We start from the raw sequence: 17,994 nt of genomic DNA on the forward strand, positions 1-17,994 counted from the left end.
AGGGTTTTGTGAGCTACAATGACAAACGAGAATCCTATTCTATCTTTTTACTATCATCCTCTGGCATTTTCCAATGTCTCTCATGATAAAAATGAGATGGAAGAATAAAAATTATCAGACGATGATGGATTGGTTGTAAAATATCGAATCCCAGTGTTTTATTGCTAATTTGCTCGCAGAATGTTTTTCTTTTTTTAATTACTTGGAACTTATTTCCATCGAAAATGATTAGACTCTTTTATGATATTTAGGTTAATTAAGCAGATTGTTTTAGACAATTATTGATAGAGGAATTTAATTATTTAAATGAAATAGAAAGGCCATTACGTCAGTAGTGAATTTTAAAAATGAAAATATTAAGAATTAATTTGATTTTAATCGTAATTATTCTTATTTGAATAATTTCTTTGTATTTAAAAGCATAAATTATTGATAATATTTATATAATAGTCATTTAAAAAATTTTAATTAATTTTTTTAACGAGCAAAAATGATTCCTGATGAATCAATATCTACGTGATGGCTGTAAATAACGGTTATTTTTACTTACTTCCTTTTTTTTTTTATATTTTTTCTCAATATTACTTGAAAATTTTTTCCTGCCTCTAACGATCTACATGACGCTTAAATTTTTTTTCTTGGTTTCCTCAAGTAACAAAGTTACGCTGAATCAGTTCAATCGTTATACTGTGCAATTTTTAATTTCTATAGAAAAAAATAGTCAGTTTTCATAGATTGCGGTGAAAAATTTCACTGTTTTTTTTCAGTCTTTTATGTATTTTCTTTTAAAATTTCTTTCTTTTTATTCCTTTAAACCAGTTTATCATCAGAATGTCTAAAAGAAAAAACCTTTTGAGTGTAAGAGTGTCGAGTATTTTTCATCTTTCTTCATTTTTACCTCCAGCTCTCTTGGTAAAGCTGATCTCGTTTCAGTGATGCAGCCCCCTGATTTAAGAGAAACCTTTTGAGAAACTCGGCGTTTGATCGTGGTTGATTGGAAGGAAGTTTCATAAAAGAATAAGAAAAAAGTTTATTTGAATCTGAGTAATCGTTGCCCAGATTGAGTTTTTCTTTCATATCTTTCTTCATCGATGTATTTAAATTCAGATGAGAATTAAAATTTTTTTCATATTGTTCCTGTTGAATTTTATAATTCTTATATTTTTCTCTCACAAAATCAAATAGTTTTTTTTCAAAAAGTATCTAATAGCTAAAATAAATCTGATCTAGACTTTTAAAAAATTTTGATTAGTTTTTATTCAAAAAATTAGTCCTTTCATTTAAAAAACAATTTTTTTCTAGAGGTTTGAAATGACAGACAAAAAAAAGAGAAAAAATAAAATAAAAAGGCAATCGAAGCATCAAGAGTAAATAATTACTACAGAGACTGGTTTGGAGATTGCTCAGAGAACTCAAAAGCCCACAAGTGAGATTTGGTTCTCTAAAACTAATTTAACCATGATCTAAAGAGTATCAAAGAGGAGTCGTAGATGAACAAGCAAAGGGCCATGAAATACATAAACAAGTCCCATTTAATCGCATTCATTAACTATCAGGTCTCAGATGAGGTCAGGGTTTAAACTTCGATACCTATTCCAGTTTGCAAACGACTACTTATTCTCTCATGCCGCCAGGTTGCAAACAAAGTGCACACGACCTACACAAGAAGCTGACGGAGGTTGGGCACGCGAGATTTCACGGATTAGAATAAAGGATTAGATTAAAGACTATGGGAATCGTTCTTGCCAAGTTGTTGGAGAAGTAAGATTAGCACGTTTCAATCTGATACAAGAGGGACCATTTTCTTGCGATAAATGTTTCAATTTAATCAACTTTTTTAACCTAATTAGTTCTCATATAAATGTACGAATATATAAATTAGTTTTAACTCATTAATCTAATTGGTCAAATAAATAGGAATATTTTGGTTGTTTTATTTGAATTTATATCTTCTTTAACAGCAATGGGAATTTCTTTAATTTATTTACATAAATTCAATACCCCTAGTGCGTATTATGCAAATAACACAGCTTTAATCAAGAGTTATGATGAATTTATGATAAATTTTCGAAAATATTAATTAATTTTAATTAAACACGAACTTGTTTGATTATCATCTCAGACTTTTTAACTACTTTTTTTAGTAGATATTAGTTGATTTATGGTTTACTTTTTAATAAATTCAAATATATTTGAATTTGGATTTATGAAATTCATTAGATTCAAATAAAAAAATTGATTGATTGTTCAAAAACTGAGTAGATTTTTTTTGATTCAATTACAAATTAGGTTGCAACTCATGATTGTATGCTAATTACGATCCTTATTGTTTTTAAGTTTAAATTGAATAGTTGTCATTTAATGTGATTATAATAGATTAATGGATCGTGTTAGAGATTTTGTGGTTACAGATGAATGTTCATTCTATTTTTGAACTATTACAAATTATTGGTGCATAATACTAGTTGTGGTCTTGTATCTAGAACGATTCATTACGATAGGAGATAGAGAGGATATGTAGTTTGAAACCACCGAACAATGATAAGAATATTTTAGTTACACAAAATATAGTATTAGAAGTTTTTAATTTAATTTACAACAATTATCCGATTAATTTTATTGAAAATTAATAAACAAAAATATTGAGTTATTCACTTATTTTTTTTTTTTATCATGGAAATTACTTTTATATTAAAGATAAAATTTATTAGGGAAACATTTTATTATCGTAAAATTTTCCTTCTAAAATTAAATATTTTTAATTAAAACAAAATAATCTAAAAAATAAATCAAGTTCTTTTTTAAATAATTCTACCAATTTAAAATGAATTTATAATTCATCATATGCTATTCTATAAATGAACTTTAAATGAATTTTTTATCAAATTATATCTTAGAATATATAAAGTGTATTAATATTCATTAAAAAATGACTTCTTTTCAATTCACTTCAATTTTAATCATAAATAAATCATTCAACAGAAGGATAAAGATTGTAATGATGTCAAGTTGATATTTTTTATGCGAAAATATTTCAATTTGTTATCAATTAATTATCCGTACAGCCTGGGGTGTATTTTCGTTAGTGAATAAACGATTTTCTCGAGATAAAATTTTTCCCCAGAGGTAGGGCGAGGTAGTAGAGATGGAAATAGTGTGACAGAATGGTGGGTAAGAGAAAGAGACAGCGTCAAGTGAATTATATTACAGTCGCTTCAAAGAGGTGTCTGTGCAGGTGGTATATATCCACGCTCGATTGCGGCTACTATTGAGGGTTAGATTGTTTTAATTACCCAAGCTTTGATTGCGGTCTAGGTGTTGGAGAATGAATTTTAGTAAATTGTATAATTACTTTCTTTACTTACAATTAATTATTCTTTATAACCGGCTTAATTCAATGTTAATTTAGCAAATGGGCTGATTAAAGTGAAAGAAGTGTAAGTTATTTTTTACCTTGGTAAAGAAGATGAACGATAGACACTTGAAGAATCATTAGGACCTTAAATTACTCAAGTTTTTGGTCTGGGAATAAACGTCTAGTACATAGGACAGGTACATATGAGCGTTGTTCTGGATAGGAGAGTGGTAATAAGTCTAGGAACTGTGAGGAGAGGGTTGAAGTGAACTGCTAGAGGGATGGAAGCTGGTAATTCACCAAGAGAGAAGCTCTTACTGGTCTCTGGGTCACTCAGTGTGATCCGAGTCGTAATTAAAGCCTTCATCAAACTAAGTAGAAGCCTCTATTCTAAACCACCCTCTCTACTTCCGGTAGCTCATTTTCCCTTGATCCTCCCTGACTTTAGAAAGATCGTCTACCCTGTCTGACGAATCCTTTACGTGTATTCTGTATAAATTACTTTGTGTCGTTTCTCTATAAGGGTCGTTAAGAAATAAATTAAGTCTAATTTTGTTTTAATTTAGTATTTTGTTAGGATGATGTGAAGAAATTTAATACTACTTTAGACGTAAAAGATGGCAAATTAAAGTTGGATTTTAATGACATGCTTTTGCTGGTTTAAAAGATAATTTTATATTAAATATAAGCTATTTAAAACACAGTTAATTAAGTTTTCTTTTTTATTTTAATGATTGGTATAATTATTTACCCAAGCTTTCAAAATATGTTTAAATGATCTTAATATTTATTTAAATTAAATTGGATAGAAAAGTTTTTTAATTAATAATCAGCTAATTATTTAATGAAAAGCTCGTATGCTCATATATATTCCTTCTATATCCTGGATTCTATCTATTAAACATGATGTAATGCGGATGCAACGCATCTATGGCATTTGCATCTACTCGTATATCGTGCACCCGACGTGATAGAAAGAGGCTTTACGAGCTGAAGCGAATGTTCTTTCATATCCTGCTCGTCATCGGAATCGTATATGCATCGTCTCTCTATTCACTGAATAGCTTGACAATGTGAAAGGACTTGGGCGTTGAATGGTTATCAGCTGGATATCTATTACTGTAGCTTGTATTTCGAGCAAACCTATTGCCCAATGTAATTTCTGAGAGAATAAGTGAAGAGAGTTATGCACACTAGAAAGAGATCGATTGAAAAGCTTTGTAATACTCGTGTATTGAAATCGAGGCGCGATATTTGTGAATTCTGCATTTGTAATGTCAAGATAAAATGGAGATTTTAGTGGAGTGATATGACACTTTGGAGAATCAATTGATTATGTAAAGTCTGATTTTTAAATTGAAATTGATTTCCATTTTAAATGTAAAAAATAACTTGGAAATTCGGTATTTTTGGTACTCAGATTTATTTTAATAGAAAAAATGAAAATAAAACTTTTCATGATCGATTTTTTGTGATTTTTCTGAGTCTGATTTTCAGTTATTTATGGAATTTAAAACTCTTTGAAAAAGGTTCATTTTTATCAACTTGAGAATGAATCGAGTAAAATGTTGAAGACAAAAGAAGGCTGTCAATTTCTTTTTGTTGAAATCAAGCTTGAAATCAAGTCCTTTTCATCGACTATCTTATTCTTTTCATTTCTTGATTTTCTTTTCAATTTTTAGAATTCATCTACTTCTTTTACACTTTGCTCTGTGTATAATTTTTTTTTTCCTATTTCTTTGCTGGTTGTCTTCATCGACGTCGATTGTGTCGTATATTCTACACTCCTTCTCATTCTTCGCACGACCGAACAGCTATTTTCGTTTGTCGATATTTTTTAGTGAAGAGAAAAGGTATGAAACAAGCCCAAAGGCAAGTTTTCAAGGACCTTTTTCAAAACTTGTGCTCAAAGATCAGTTGAAAAAAAAATTTAATTTTTTTAAACATTAAAAAAAAAACGAAGAAAAATTAAAGTAAAGTTGAGAGCAATTGTAAAGTTTTATAAACTTGTAGCTTTTTTGTTGAACTTTTTTTTCAAGTTCTTGTGATTGATGGAATTTTCGAGCGGAAATTAGCAACATCGATATAATACTTGAAGTTTTCTCTATGCTTGGTATATATTTTTGTAACTGATCAAATCAGCATCGGAAATTTATATTTCCTTTCTTACTTGATCAATATCATATGATATCATTGACTTGGAGAAATATATTTAAACTCAAATTTCTTCTGATTCTAACATTGATTGAAAGCATTGACAACTCAATCTTATTAAATTTCTTCTTTCTAAATATAACTTCAAAATATTTATTTTACTGTAACAATTGAATTTTTTTTCAGTGCATCAAAATGAATTTAAGTTTTAATTGAGTTGATATTTTTTTTTTAGCTTTTTTGAAATTTATATCATGAATAAACATCATTGTGACAACATTTAGTACTCGAAATACTCTGAAATATAAAACATTAATTCGTATTTCACCTTGGTTGGCAATCGAAAACTGAAAATGTGTCAAAATAATCTCTCGGTTGTAAATTTATCTCGTTATGCATACATTACCAGTAGTCAAACTAATCTCCATGGCTCGTTGACGATGTCCGAGGACCTTGAACTGAGGAAGAGAAACCTCGTTGCTAACGCCGACGCTATTTGGACCCTCATTCCACTTGTATCGGATGTCCCGCATTGTGTATCCGACTGAAAATAAAAGAGACACCCCTCTGCGGTTGGTATATACCTACCGGAACCTGCGATAATTACGCAAGCTCTGAGGGGGCCTCCACTCTACTTACCTTCCACGACTTTTTTACCCCCATCGTACTCGTTTTTATCATTATCTCTCTCTCTTTTTTTTTTCTTTCTCTCTCTAAAACCCGTTTTTGCCATTGTACAGCCACGTGCTACACTGTTGTGAAATGAACGTCTCCGAAGCTTTTCTTTTCATCTGAGTCATTAGCTAAAGAAATCTCTTACACTTTTGTATAAATATTCATTTTTTTTTATCCGCAAAAAGTTTTTCAATTTTACTGCACCGGAAACGTTCTAAGAGGATCCACGGAGCTTCTCTTTTTCATTAGATTTTTTTTTCTTTTTTGTAAAGGAAGGAGAATACATTAAGGGAAAAATCTCGAGGGATTAGGCTCGTCCACGCGTGAACAAATGGCCGGAAGAATCTGGAAGCTCCGCGGGGGATTGCATGTGCGCACTTTGCAAGTGAAAGAGGAAATCGGAAAGAGGAATGAGAGAAAAAGGAACTTAGTGGTGCAATCGTGCGGAAAATAAAACATTGTTCAATTTGTGTGTACACATCGGTGTAGGCAATCAGAAGAGGACTCTTTTCTTGGTCCATTTTCTAGTTCGATTTTCCACCGTTTTCGTTCTTGTATTTTTTTTTTTTTTCTCTTTGAAAGCAGGAAGAGGAGGACCATAAATAGTGAAAGATAGACAGATACATGAGCATCACGAAAATCTTGCTGTTGCATATATGTATCTACCTGTAGATAGGTGTATGGTTCTCTGTCGTTGCCTGTGACCGAGCACGCGAAACTGCGGCAGTTCCACCTCGCTCGAGATGCCGACCGATTGATAGCCGGCGTTCCATTTGTACCGAATATCGCGCATTGTGTATCCAACTGCCGAAAGAATAAAACACAAAAATTTCCACTCTAACGTATAATAAAACATTTAAAGGTGGTTCTTAGGGAGAGGCTGCTTATGTGGGCTCACAGGGGGTATTAAATATCTTACTACATTAATGCAGAGCTTTAACTTGTAACACATTATAACAAATGTCCTTCTATTAATCTTTGGTTTTAGTTTGGAGAAAAAAATACTCTTGACTTAATAATCATTGTTTAATTGAGAGTAAAATTATTTTATTAAAATTGTTAATTTTTATTAAATGATATGTTCCTAAAAATTATTTCTAGTGATGTTTATTACTAAAATTTTGATGTCATTAGAGTGAGAAGTAAGATTAGTAATAAAGAACATTTGTTTCAAAGAAAAATACTGAACAAAAAATCCCAAGATAGAAAAAATTTCACAGATATACCTTGAGAATTTTTGATAAACTGTACATTTAAATACGCAGGTATTCCAAATAGGGTCGTTTTGATCACAAGAGACAGATAAAGTGTGATTGTAGCACGACCGTTAGCTCTAATAAATGACATGAATAATCAAAGGTCAAGGTGTTGAATTGATGAATTTTTTCTAACATGATCGTCGTTAAGTCTCTTGCGTTCATAACGAAGGATAACATTCCTTTGCAACCAAATCCGGTAGTTGCAATCGTTACATCGCATTCCAGGATTTGAAATGGCATTTGGCCGCGGGCACCTGCATAGCAAGCATTTGTCAGATTCTGGATTAAGTAATCTCGAGTATTCCTGATTAAGTCTCCGGTTGGGTTTTGCATCACAGAGTGGGTGGTCTTCCTTTTCTCCTTCTCTAACTTACAATCAAAGTCCTGCAAATTTCCATCTCAATCAATAAACTCTCACCACTCTATTACCTTTTCTCTGAGAAAGAGAAGCGGCAAGAGATTGAGGAAGAGTCGAGGTGAATACTAATTTGAATTGTTTGCAAACCAAATGAAATTTATTTTCTACTGTCGTCCACATAATATATTCAGTTAATTTATTAACTTGAAACAAAGAAATATTATTTATTTAAAATCATCTTTTTTTTTTCTCATCTGAGGGACAATTTTGCTCGATATGCAGATGCCACAGGCCATAAATACATATAAAATCTACACTGTCATCATTATGACATCAGTGCGATATAGTTTCATTTTGGATATTTCTGTATGTAATTACGTGCAATTAAAATTCAAGTAGGGAGAAGGGGGGATGTTTTACCAGCGAGTTATATATAAATATTGTCAATGTACATTGATTTAATTGCATTGGGATTGAAATGTTAACAAGAATAATAATAATAATACATCAAGGAATTTTTTTTGGTATCACGAACATTTAAAATGGTCAAGGACGACAACAAAATTTTACTAGGAGAAAGAAATCAAGATTGAAAAAGAAAGAAATGCTTCGTGCAAGCGTGCAGCTGTGATTATTGCAGTTTCAACAAGCGTACGCAAATAGCTTTAAAGAATTTCCTTGAGAAACTCAATTACCCCGTTATTTATCTTTTGACTTCTTTTTCATTAATTGATAATTAAAGAATAAAATAATCATCAATGAAAGTTTTATAATAATAAGAAAAAAAAAAAGTATTACTTTACGTATTAATCGTTTTAATAATAATTGAATGCCAATAGAAAGACAAAAGAACGAATGAAAATTCGATAAAACAGTCGAGTATTACAAGTCGAGTTGAGAGACGAGTACGAAAACGTGAGCCTACCTTTTTTTTACCCTGTTTTGACGTAATTGCATCTGCTGTGTGTCTCGTCTGCCCGACACTCGACGTTTTGCTGGCGGATACGGAAACTCTGAGTGCCACCTACGTGATACATTTCCAGCGAGCTTTCTACACTAACATCCTCTTGTGAAATGACACGTGCATTCTCTAACGAATACACGAGACACGTAAAATAGCTCGAACTTGTCAATATTTTTCCCACGCATTTTTTATTGTTTCACCCTTTTTGACACTCTTTTTTTCAAAATATTTCCCTCAAAAAATGTCACGAGTTTTTATCGAATAAATCAAATAAATATCAGAATTATGATATAGTCAAATATTATTGGGTAAATATTGAAAAACGATTTAATTGAATTTCTCGATGTCTTCAGGTCAGGCAATTGTATACAATCGTTAAATAGACTTAATGTTCTAATGTTTAGATTGATGCGAAAATTTTTTTGAAATTTGTATCAAAAAAAATTTTCACTAAAATTTCAAAATGAATTTTTAGTGAAAAAATACACTTTTAAAAAGTTGAATCAATTGTTTTGGATTTATTATCTTTTTTTGATTGCTGCAAAGATTGAATTAAATTTAATTTAATCGAAGATTAGATCTAGTTAGATTTGATCAGATTGAAAAAAATATTTTTTTCTAAACTAAATCCAAAATTTTGTCGAGATTTCAAAATTAAATTAAATTAACGTGAAACTTTCATAAAACGTAAATGTAAAAAAAAATTTCAATTTACCTTTGACGTTTTGAAAATTCAATAAGCATAAAAAAAGTTTTATAAAATTTTAGCATCAACCTCTGAAACTTATAGATAAATATAGATAAAAGCTTTTAGGGCAATACACACACTATCAAACAAAATTTAGCACGAAGCACGTAACGCAACAAGCTGTATTTCATGCATTGGATACAACCGATACCGATTCGTGGTTCGGTTTTGTGGGTTAGAAAGTTCTCATCTAGATGAGAATTCAAAGCACTGCCGGCAAATTTTACGGTTTACTAAGGTAGGAAACTACGAGGAGAGTAAGAGAAAAGAGTCGAGTGTTTTTGACTTTCTTTGCTCTTAGACTCTCAACTACAACCGGAGGTATTCGACGGCATTTTGCAAAGCCGCTTTAAACCCTTCGTTCTCTTCCGCCATCCGGCACCAAGTCGTTGGAAAATTAAATGCCTTATAGTAGCCAACCAACCGTCCCGGTGTATTATTTTAACTTCTTACAAATTAGCCGGTTTATTTTTACTTTTCCATCAAATAATCTTTCGTGCTGATGGATTTATGAGAACTCAAGGCTTATTAAAAATAATTCACTTTTATTTTTTTCATTATTTTCACATTATTTATTAAATAAATAAAATTAGTCAACTACCATACACAATAAAACTAATACCTATATTTACTTCTACTTATTATTAGGCCATTAATTGGTTGAAAATATAATAATAATAAATAATATTTATCACGTGCTACAGCATGCCGACTTCGAACAGAAATGAAGGAATACTATCTCTAAAAAGTCTATCAGATGTAAATGGAAATAATAAATGAATTAATTCAAAAATAAATCGCATAACATAACTGATTTATCCACGCATGCGCTGGCTAGATGCACAATGCGTTATAATTCGGTTTCTCGATATCTGTCAGTCGGCATCGGCTTGCGTAGGCTCCTCAGGGTTGGCCGTCGTCAGTGGCCTACGTCCCCGGACACGAGGCTCAGTGCTGTATATCGGATGCCTCAGGATTCAGTATTTTATTTTCTTTTTTTTACTATCTTTTATATTATTTTTTAATTTTTATTGCTTCGTACATGTGGCAAAAATGAAGAAAATAATTAAATTTTGCGAAAAAGTAATTAATTGGCCTATGTACAAAAGGGGCTGTCGTGTGTTGCTCCCATGACATTTTATTTATTTACTTTTCTTTCTTTTGGTTTCAACAATTAATTAAAACTGTTTCTGTTCTTTATTGTTTAGATTCTTATTGTTTTATTCATTATGTTGTTTAGCAATTAGTGGAGGAATTGATGAAGAATTTTTTTTTTCTTTTTAATTAGAATGTCAATGGAGCTTATTGGTATTACACAGTGGAGACACCCTTCGGAGTTGCATAAATATTTTTGGCATTGCACCTTTAAATCTATCTGCATTTACCTCTAAGACATAATAATAACAATAATATTATTTGAAGAGAATTTAAAATTCGAAAGAATTTGTCTGCTAGGCAATTGCCAACCCTGCTAACATAAGCTCAAAGAATCTCATGTTGGACTCTTTCTTCGTGACCGATCTTAAATTAAAGAAATTCATGAAAGGATCTCGAGGATAGATTGAATTTTTTTATTCTCTCTTGAGCTCTAGACGATTTAAATTTCCCTAGTGAATGGAACAAAATTTTTAATAACACTGGAAGTCGCTTAAAAAACTGATCGCAGGGGTTGGCAAATGTCTAGATGTTTAATAATGTTTAATGCGATGGAGGGTTACATATATATATGTATGTATAGACGTACAAACGTATACATATATAAATGTATGTGAATAATTTTCTGTTACATATGAAGTTTAACGAATATCAGATATCCGCTGCAAGTCGTCAAAGTTAAATTTCATGCGGAAGAAAAATGTTCAGGGAAAAAGAGGGGTCCGAAGTAGTTCAAGTATCTCATTAGTTCAGCCTGCAAGAGGGAAGAGAGGAATGTTGAAGGGAATAGTAATACATGTACACTATCATTTCTGAATATTTCTATTTTGCAAGAAAACTTCATTATTTATATGTTTAATATCTTTAATTTTTCAAAATCTTGAATATTAACAGAAAAAGGGAACTGCGTGGATGAATAGAAAATTAAAAACGTTAAAAATGATAAGAGAGGTTGAATTAAATATGTGTAATTAGTTTGTCTACTTAAAAATGCTTTATGAAAATTATATGCAGAGTTTGTAAACATTACTTATGTAAAAATTTGTCTATCTTTCATGTGCATATAGAAAAATTATCCAGCCTATGTAAATTATTTATAAAACATAGAAGAGAAATGCTTGAAAGTAAATTTCTCTTTAAAAATTCTTGTGTTTTTCATGTTTAATACTTTTTTTTAAAAGAATTTTTATAATTACAAATAGTACACTGATAAAGAATACTTTTTATGAGTTTTATTTAATCTTCAGTTAATAAATATTCATTGTAATTAAAATTCATTCACATTTAAAATATTAACGGTCGTTTTTTTTTACATTATATAATTTCTGCATATTAATGTCATAAACCATTTTTACATTTAATTTTATTTATTGAATCGTAGGGATTTGGGGATAAAACCTTTTGATGACGCCAATAATTATCGTAATTTTTGTTTGATAAATGTATTTTTATTTTTAACTACCTGGTCATATATAATAATTGACTCGTGTTATTGTTAATGTTTTGCACGCATTAATATTTATTGATCTATTTATTAATGATTTTTCATAAATCGTTGCGTGCTTCGCCGATCGGTATAAAAGCATGTGCTCAATTGGCTGCACACAGTGCTGTAAATAGTAGTTTGTACAATCGCTGTACGAGAAGATAATGAATGTGTATTTTTGTGATTGAGTGAGTGAGTGATTTCGTGACGTAAGTGTGGCAGAAAACGAGACAGAAAAGATTACATGTGGTGAATGGTACACAAAACGAAAGAGATCGAGATATATATATGAAAAAGTTTGAATGAGTTAAAAGTATAGATCACGTTTTGTGTAAGTATTTTATACAAAAAGAATTCACAAAAAAAAGAAGAAGAAGAAGAAGAAGAGGATAGGAAAACTTTTGCTACTCGTCAATATAAAGTGGGATGAGCTTTGCGTCATCAACCTAAAAAATGAGATGAATTTTTGAGATTGGGGTCTGTTGCAATTACAGAAAAATTTTTCTACGAAAATTTATGACTGAAATATATTTTATCCCATACATACACGAGATAGTTTGCTGTTTTAATACCTGAAAGTTTTACGCTTTATTACCGTCATTAATATCGACATTAAAAATTTTTTATCGAAAATAATTAAGTGTAAATGTTGAAAAACATCGATTAGTATTGGTTCAATGGAGATGAAATTTATTTTTATTACTTACAACTTTCGATTTCGATGTGACAAAGTTGCCGATCCATAGGAAAATACTGAAGATTCATGGGACACGAAGCAGTAATTGTTAATCTAGAAACACATAAAAAAAATATTCTTTAATAATCTTTCTATAAAGTTTACAAAATTGAATATTTTTATATAATTAAAAAAAAATCTCATAATTATATCGTAACTTTTTGAGTGTTTATTCAGCGTTCATTTAACTAGTTTCACCAACTCAAGTATCAATGATACAAGTTGGAATTATGAAAAAAAATTAATTAAGTGGTTTTTAAGCATTCAATTAATTCCAAAATAATCCACCGGGCAGAGATGCTGTGATATTTTTATTAGTCTAAATAAACTGGTGCGCAGTAAATACTATTCATATTCATTGCATAAAATGCACATCAAGGTGGAGCCGTTTGCCCGTTGGCGTGTCCTCTTTTTAAATCTCTCTGTGTTGTCCTGAAGTGGCATTAACGAAGCACCCGTGAGCACACATGGTTATGCATAAATACATAGACATATTCGTCGCTTTTATACTTCACTCAAGCTGATTTGACTCGGTTTAATTGTTCAGGTGTCCATCTTCACTGCATACATTTTCTTCATTGTTTATCACTCTTTCTAAAATGCGTTAAGTAATTCAGATGGTTTTCGCTTGCAGGTAATGAAAGCGTTAATAGTTTATTAATGATGAGAAATATTTTTTTCAGTAATTTATTTTTGAGAGCAATAATGAAGGTTTGAAATATAGTAATCCTAATTCAATGAATCATTTTGAAATGTCAGATTAATTTATCATTCAATTTTTTAATCATTTAGTCCGTTTATTTACTTTCATTCTATAAATCCATATAGATGTGTGTGTATATATATATATACATCTTTGTCTAAATTTCCTACCTTTTGCTATGATTAATGCAATCTGACAGTTGCTGTTAATCCGGCTTAAAGCCCAAATACCTCTTGGTCAGTGGAGATATTTAGAACACGGTGAAGTCATTCAGGAAATTATATTAAAGCTATAAAGCCCTATTAGTATTATTTATACACAACACTTGAAGATTTTAGCCATTTTTTCATTATGATAATTCTTTATTTTCTACAAAATTTTATAAATTTATTATTTTATTGAATAAACTTTTTCTGACGTTTGAATATATGATTTCTTATTTTAAAAGAAATATAGAAAATTTTTATTTGTTTAAAAAATTCATTATAAATTTAAAATAAGGTTAAAAATAGGTCGTACTGATGAAAATTTTACTGCATTCAGTAGCTAAATGTAGCAATTTTTCCTTCAAGTTACTTTCGTATTTTTCCAGCTCTCTACAGATTCTTGAGCTTGACCCATATCTGAATTCAGGTCATTACTCCATCGGCTGTAATCGATCATTGCCCTTTATTTTTAACAAGCAGCAAATAAATTGCTCTGGAATTTTTTTTTACTTTTTCGTAAAAGATATCTTTTTTTGCAACGGATAATTGTTGATATCACTTAACTTTTAACGAATTTTTAAAGTTTTGTAATTGAAGTAACTTGGAATTTGGTATTATTAACAAATAATTGGAGCAATAATACCTTTCATTAACAGAAAAATACTCGAGCTGTTGTGATAGCTTTTTATTTCCTCGTGTCGTTAATTAAGCTAGAAAATTAAAAAAACAAAAATTGACAATTAGAGCATACACTGAAAGTCAAGATGCAGCTCGTTAGTTCAACATCATGCTTTGAACTGAATATTTTTGTAACTCTACTTCAATCTTAAATACAAATAATACTAAAGACATTGTATTATAGTAATTGTAATAACAAGAAGTAGGTTAATAATTAATGCATTACAAAGCAGATATTGCAGTAGTTTTTCGTTTATTTTAACATAAAATAACAACAATTTTTTAGATAATTCTAGTAACACCTTTCATTATTTTTCTGTTGTTTCAAAATTTTACATAGCGACCAGCACATGGTGTATTATCTACTAAAATTCCCATGACTATGTATTCTTCAGTCCCGTCGTATTTACAGACTAATGATGCTCCTAGATTGTTCTGATAAAAAAATGATTTATTGAAATTGATGTTTTTATTTCTGTCATATATATTATCTTTAGCCTGAAACTAATTAAAAAAAAACTCACATTACTATTTGCTGGAGCATCCAGGAACAAACTTCCAGGATAAGTTCGAGTAGCGCAAAAAATACTAGTAGAGAAGGAGCAATTTGTTTTAGCAGTAACCCATTTTCCATTCTTACTATCAAATCTACGACAAAGTGCATGATCATCCTCAGCATAATGTGCTGGGTATTGTCTGACAACAAGTTCTAAGTAACAGAAAACAAATAAGATTATTTCTGTTTAAATTGATCTGTCTTAAAATTCTTTTCATTCACGTAATGTAAATTATGAAAGTAACTTGAATTATTCTAAAACATTCTATCTAATCCTACCTCCATTTACACTCTTTTCCAGGTTGATGTGAGCACACTTATCTAGTTCTATATCCTCACTCCATTCATTTGGAATTAGCGATTCCATTTCACTCCAGAATGCAGGCTTGGGACTGATAAAAAGTGGACGATCAAGGAACAAAAGAATGGTTCTGTCCACTTCTAGTTTTTCCAACGAGTTAGAGGTAAGTTCTTTATAACCTGCTCGTCTTATTCCACGCTCTTGATAAGGAGATGGTTTAGTCAACTGTACAGTATTTTGCCAATTGTAGAGGCGAATTTTAATATTTTTTTCTGGCTCATTGTTTCTAAACAATATTATTTAAATTAAAAAAAAAGATGTGGGATAATTATTTCTGTTATTGTTTATATAATAATCCAATGAAAATGCTATATTAATAACAGCAATTATTAGAATAATTACTCACAAATCAATGCAACTTCCAACTGTCCACAGAGCTTGAGGATTGAAAAGAACACCTTGACATTTGTAATCAAATTTATTAGGATCATTTTTCGAACGTTCAAAAATTCCAACGATCCATGTAATATTTTTCTCATCAATTTTAAAATTCGTTCGAGATATTTTAGACCCTTCTACTGTCATCCACACCCCTTGTAGAATTAGAATAATCAATAATTTAAATATTCCCATTGCGTTGAAAAATTTTTTTAACTCCATCAGAAGATTGTCTTCAATGTCAATTTTTTAAACCAACTGTTTAGGTGTATTCAAATTCACGAATTTATATCATTCACTATGATTAATAATCAACATTATCAATATTGATACAACTGTGTAGGTATTAATATTGACGTCCGTACTAATGATAGTATTATAATAATAATAATAATTATTATTTTTGAATATATGTTTAAGGTCATGAATATTCTTAGAATAATTTTGTTTGAATTTTTTTATCATACGATTATTTTTTATAAGTTGAGGATATTAATCTAATTAGTTCTTCATAATCAGCTTAAATGACTATAAATATAATAATTCGAGAAACTTCAAACAATAGCTTTAAACATTGGATAAAATACATAAATTATCAATTGAAAATAATATAATAAAATCATTAAATCATTCCTTAATTGAAATCAACACTTGGTATTGATAGTTTAGTTTCAAATTAATGTTTCAAATTTATTAGTGATTACATTGTTAAATAAATAGTTTTACAAATGAAATAAATTTAATCTAAAAAGTTATATAATCGAATTATGGTAAATATAATTGTCATGAAATTAGAATTAATAAAAATGAAAAATTTCTATAGACTTATTTTTCATTATCATTATTATGATTATTATAAAAAGAGAAAGAAAATTGGGGTGAAAAAAAAGGAAACGATAGAAGAAAAGGTCGAACCATCATCGTGTTGCTGATAACGAGAACGTCGCACGCAATCTGACATCTCTTATTTTCCTTGTTTAGTTTGCTCGTCAATCATACATTAAATTATCGTTTTGCTTCTACCCATTAAACATCTATCGTTTTCACCATATTCTTTGTTCCATTCCTACAAATATCACTGACGCTAATATTGTTTCTCCAAGTCACTATGAGATTATTATATACAATTCAATACTGATTGTTGGCCTTTCAAAGCCACGTTGAAAGTGTAAAAATTCAAAGTCATTTCAATTTTTTTACCTCTTTATTTTCTTGGATAGTTTTTTTTTTAATATTCATTGTTATTTACTTTGAGAAATTGGATATTCTTTTATATAATATGGAAATTTGATTTTTCACAAATATTTATGGAATTTGCAATGTATTAGAATTTTTTTTTTCATACTTTCTTGTATTGTGACATAAGTATTTCATTTTAAAAATATCTGCAAGATATTTGCATATTAAATTATTTTTAATATTCCAGTGTTTCGAAATTATTTTAATCTTCTAGCTTTTTTTTCTATTCTTTTCGTTTTGTTTAATTATTTTATCGTAGAAGAATTAATTAATCTTTTCTTTTTAATCATCAATTAATCACTTAGTCATTAACATTAAAACTTTCTTACAAACATTTTTATCATTCCTTGGATTAAGATTAATAAAAAGCTCCCATTAAACAAATGCATAAAATACATGAAAAAAAAGAACAAGAAAAGATGATTTATCAGTTAATTCCAAGTAATGAATCAAAACAAACAAAGTAAATAATGCTTTAATAAATTAGGCATATTTTCAAAGTCAAGAGCAGTAATTTAGTTGTACTAAGGGTATTATTGAGTTATCAATGATATAAATCAAACATGACAATTATGTATACACTTGAAGAAGAGATAAAAATCCTAGAGTTGCGATAATGTCACATATCATAACTTAACCATAAAGAAATTAAATATAGAATTATCAACATCACGCGATACTTTTTTTTAAAAATATTAAAATATATTTTTCGAGATAACATGTTAGTGAGGTCAGGTTGATACTTTGCACTCTCAATCATTTCCATCGTAGTGATTCCTAATTACGCTTTTGCAATTCTATCGAACTATTCTGGTAGTTAAACCTTATCGGTTTCTACTGGGCTATATCAGCGGGCTAGTGGCTTGAAGAGCAGTCAACCAAGAGGAAGTTTGGTTACAAACCAATAGTTTATTTCTAGAAGTTAATGCCGGTACATTCAACTGATGTAATATAGTTGTGAGATTATATGTACCGGGTAATGG

General features: G+C 29.8%; 2 protein-coding genes across 15 annotated transcripts in view; both read right to left on the reverse strand.

Moving 5' to 3' along the window:
* Rdl (Resistant to dieldrin) overlaps positions 1-17,994 on the reverse strand; it is a 95,565-nt gene that overhangs the window by 13,534 nt on the left and 64,037 nt on the right. For 8 of the 14 annotated variants that reach the window (XM_035082946.1, XM_035082934.1, XM_035082945.1 and 5 more), the window contains exons 5-6: positions 12,862-12,944; positions 5,916-6,053 (exon numbers count right to left, since the gene is read on the reverse strand). In XM_035082946.1, the coding sequence (XP_034938837.1) occupies positions 5,916-6,053; positions 12,862-12,944 (221 nt within the window). Of the gene's footprint in view, positions 1-5,915; positions 6,054-6,850; positions 6,989-12,861; positions 12,945-17,994 lie in introns of all 14 variants that reach the window. The other 6 variants (XM_035082944.1, XM_035082941.1, XM_035082938.1 and 3 more) reach the window with 1 other exon arrangement.
* LOC118066699 (uncharacterized) lies at positions 14,712-16,017 on the reverse strand. The gene is made up of 4 exons (XM_035082951.1): positions 15,741-16,017; positions 15,313-15,620; positions 15,002-15,186; positions 14,712-14,912 (listed from the first exon to the last, which is right to left on the reverse strand). The coding sequence occupies exons 1-4, from the start codon at positions 15,992-15,994 to the stop codon at positions 14,802-14,804; spliced, it is 858 nt and encodes a 285-aa protein (XP_034938842.1). The 5' UTR covers positions 15,995-16,017; the 3' UTR covers positions 14,712-14,801.

This window comes from Chelonus insularis, unplaced genomic scaffold (assembly GCF_013357705.1).
Source record: "Chelonus insularis isolate UGA/USDA-ARS -01 unplaced genomic scaffold, ASM1335770v1 contig_352_pilon, whole genome shotgun sequence".
Lineage (NCBI taxonomy): Eukaryota > Metazoa > Arthropoda > Insecta > Hymenoptera > Braconidae > Chelonus > Chelonus insularis.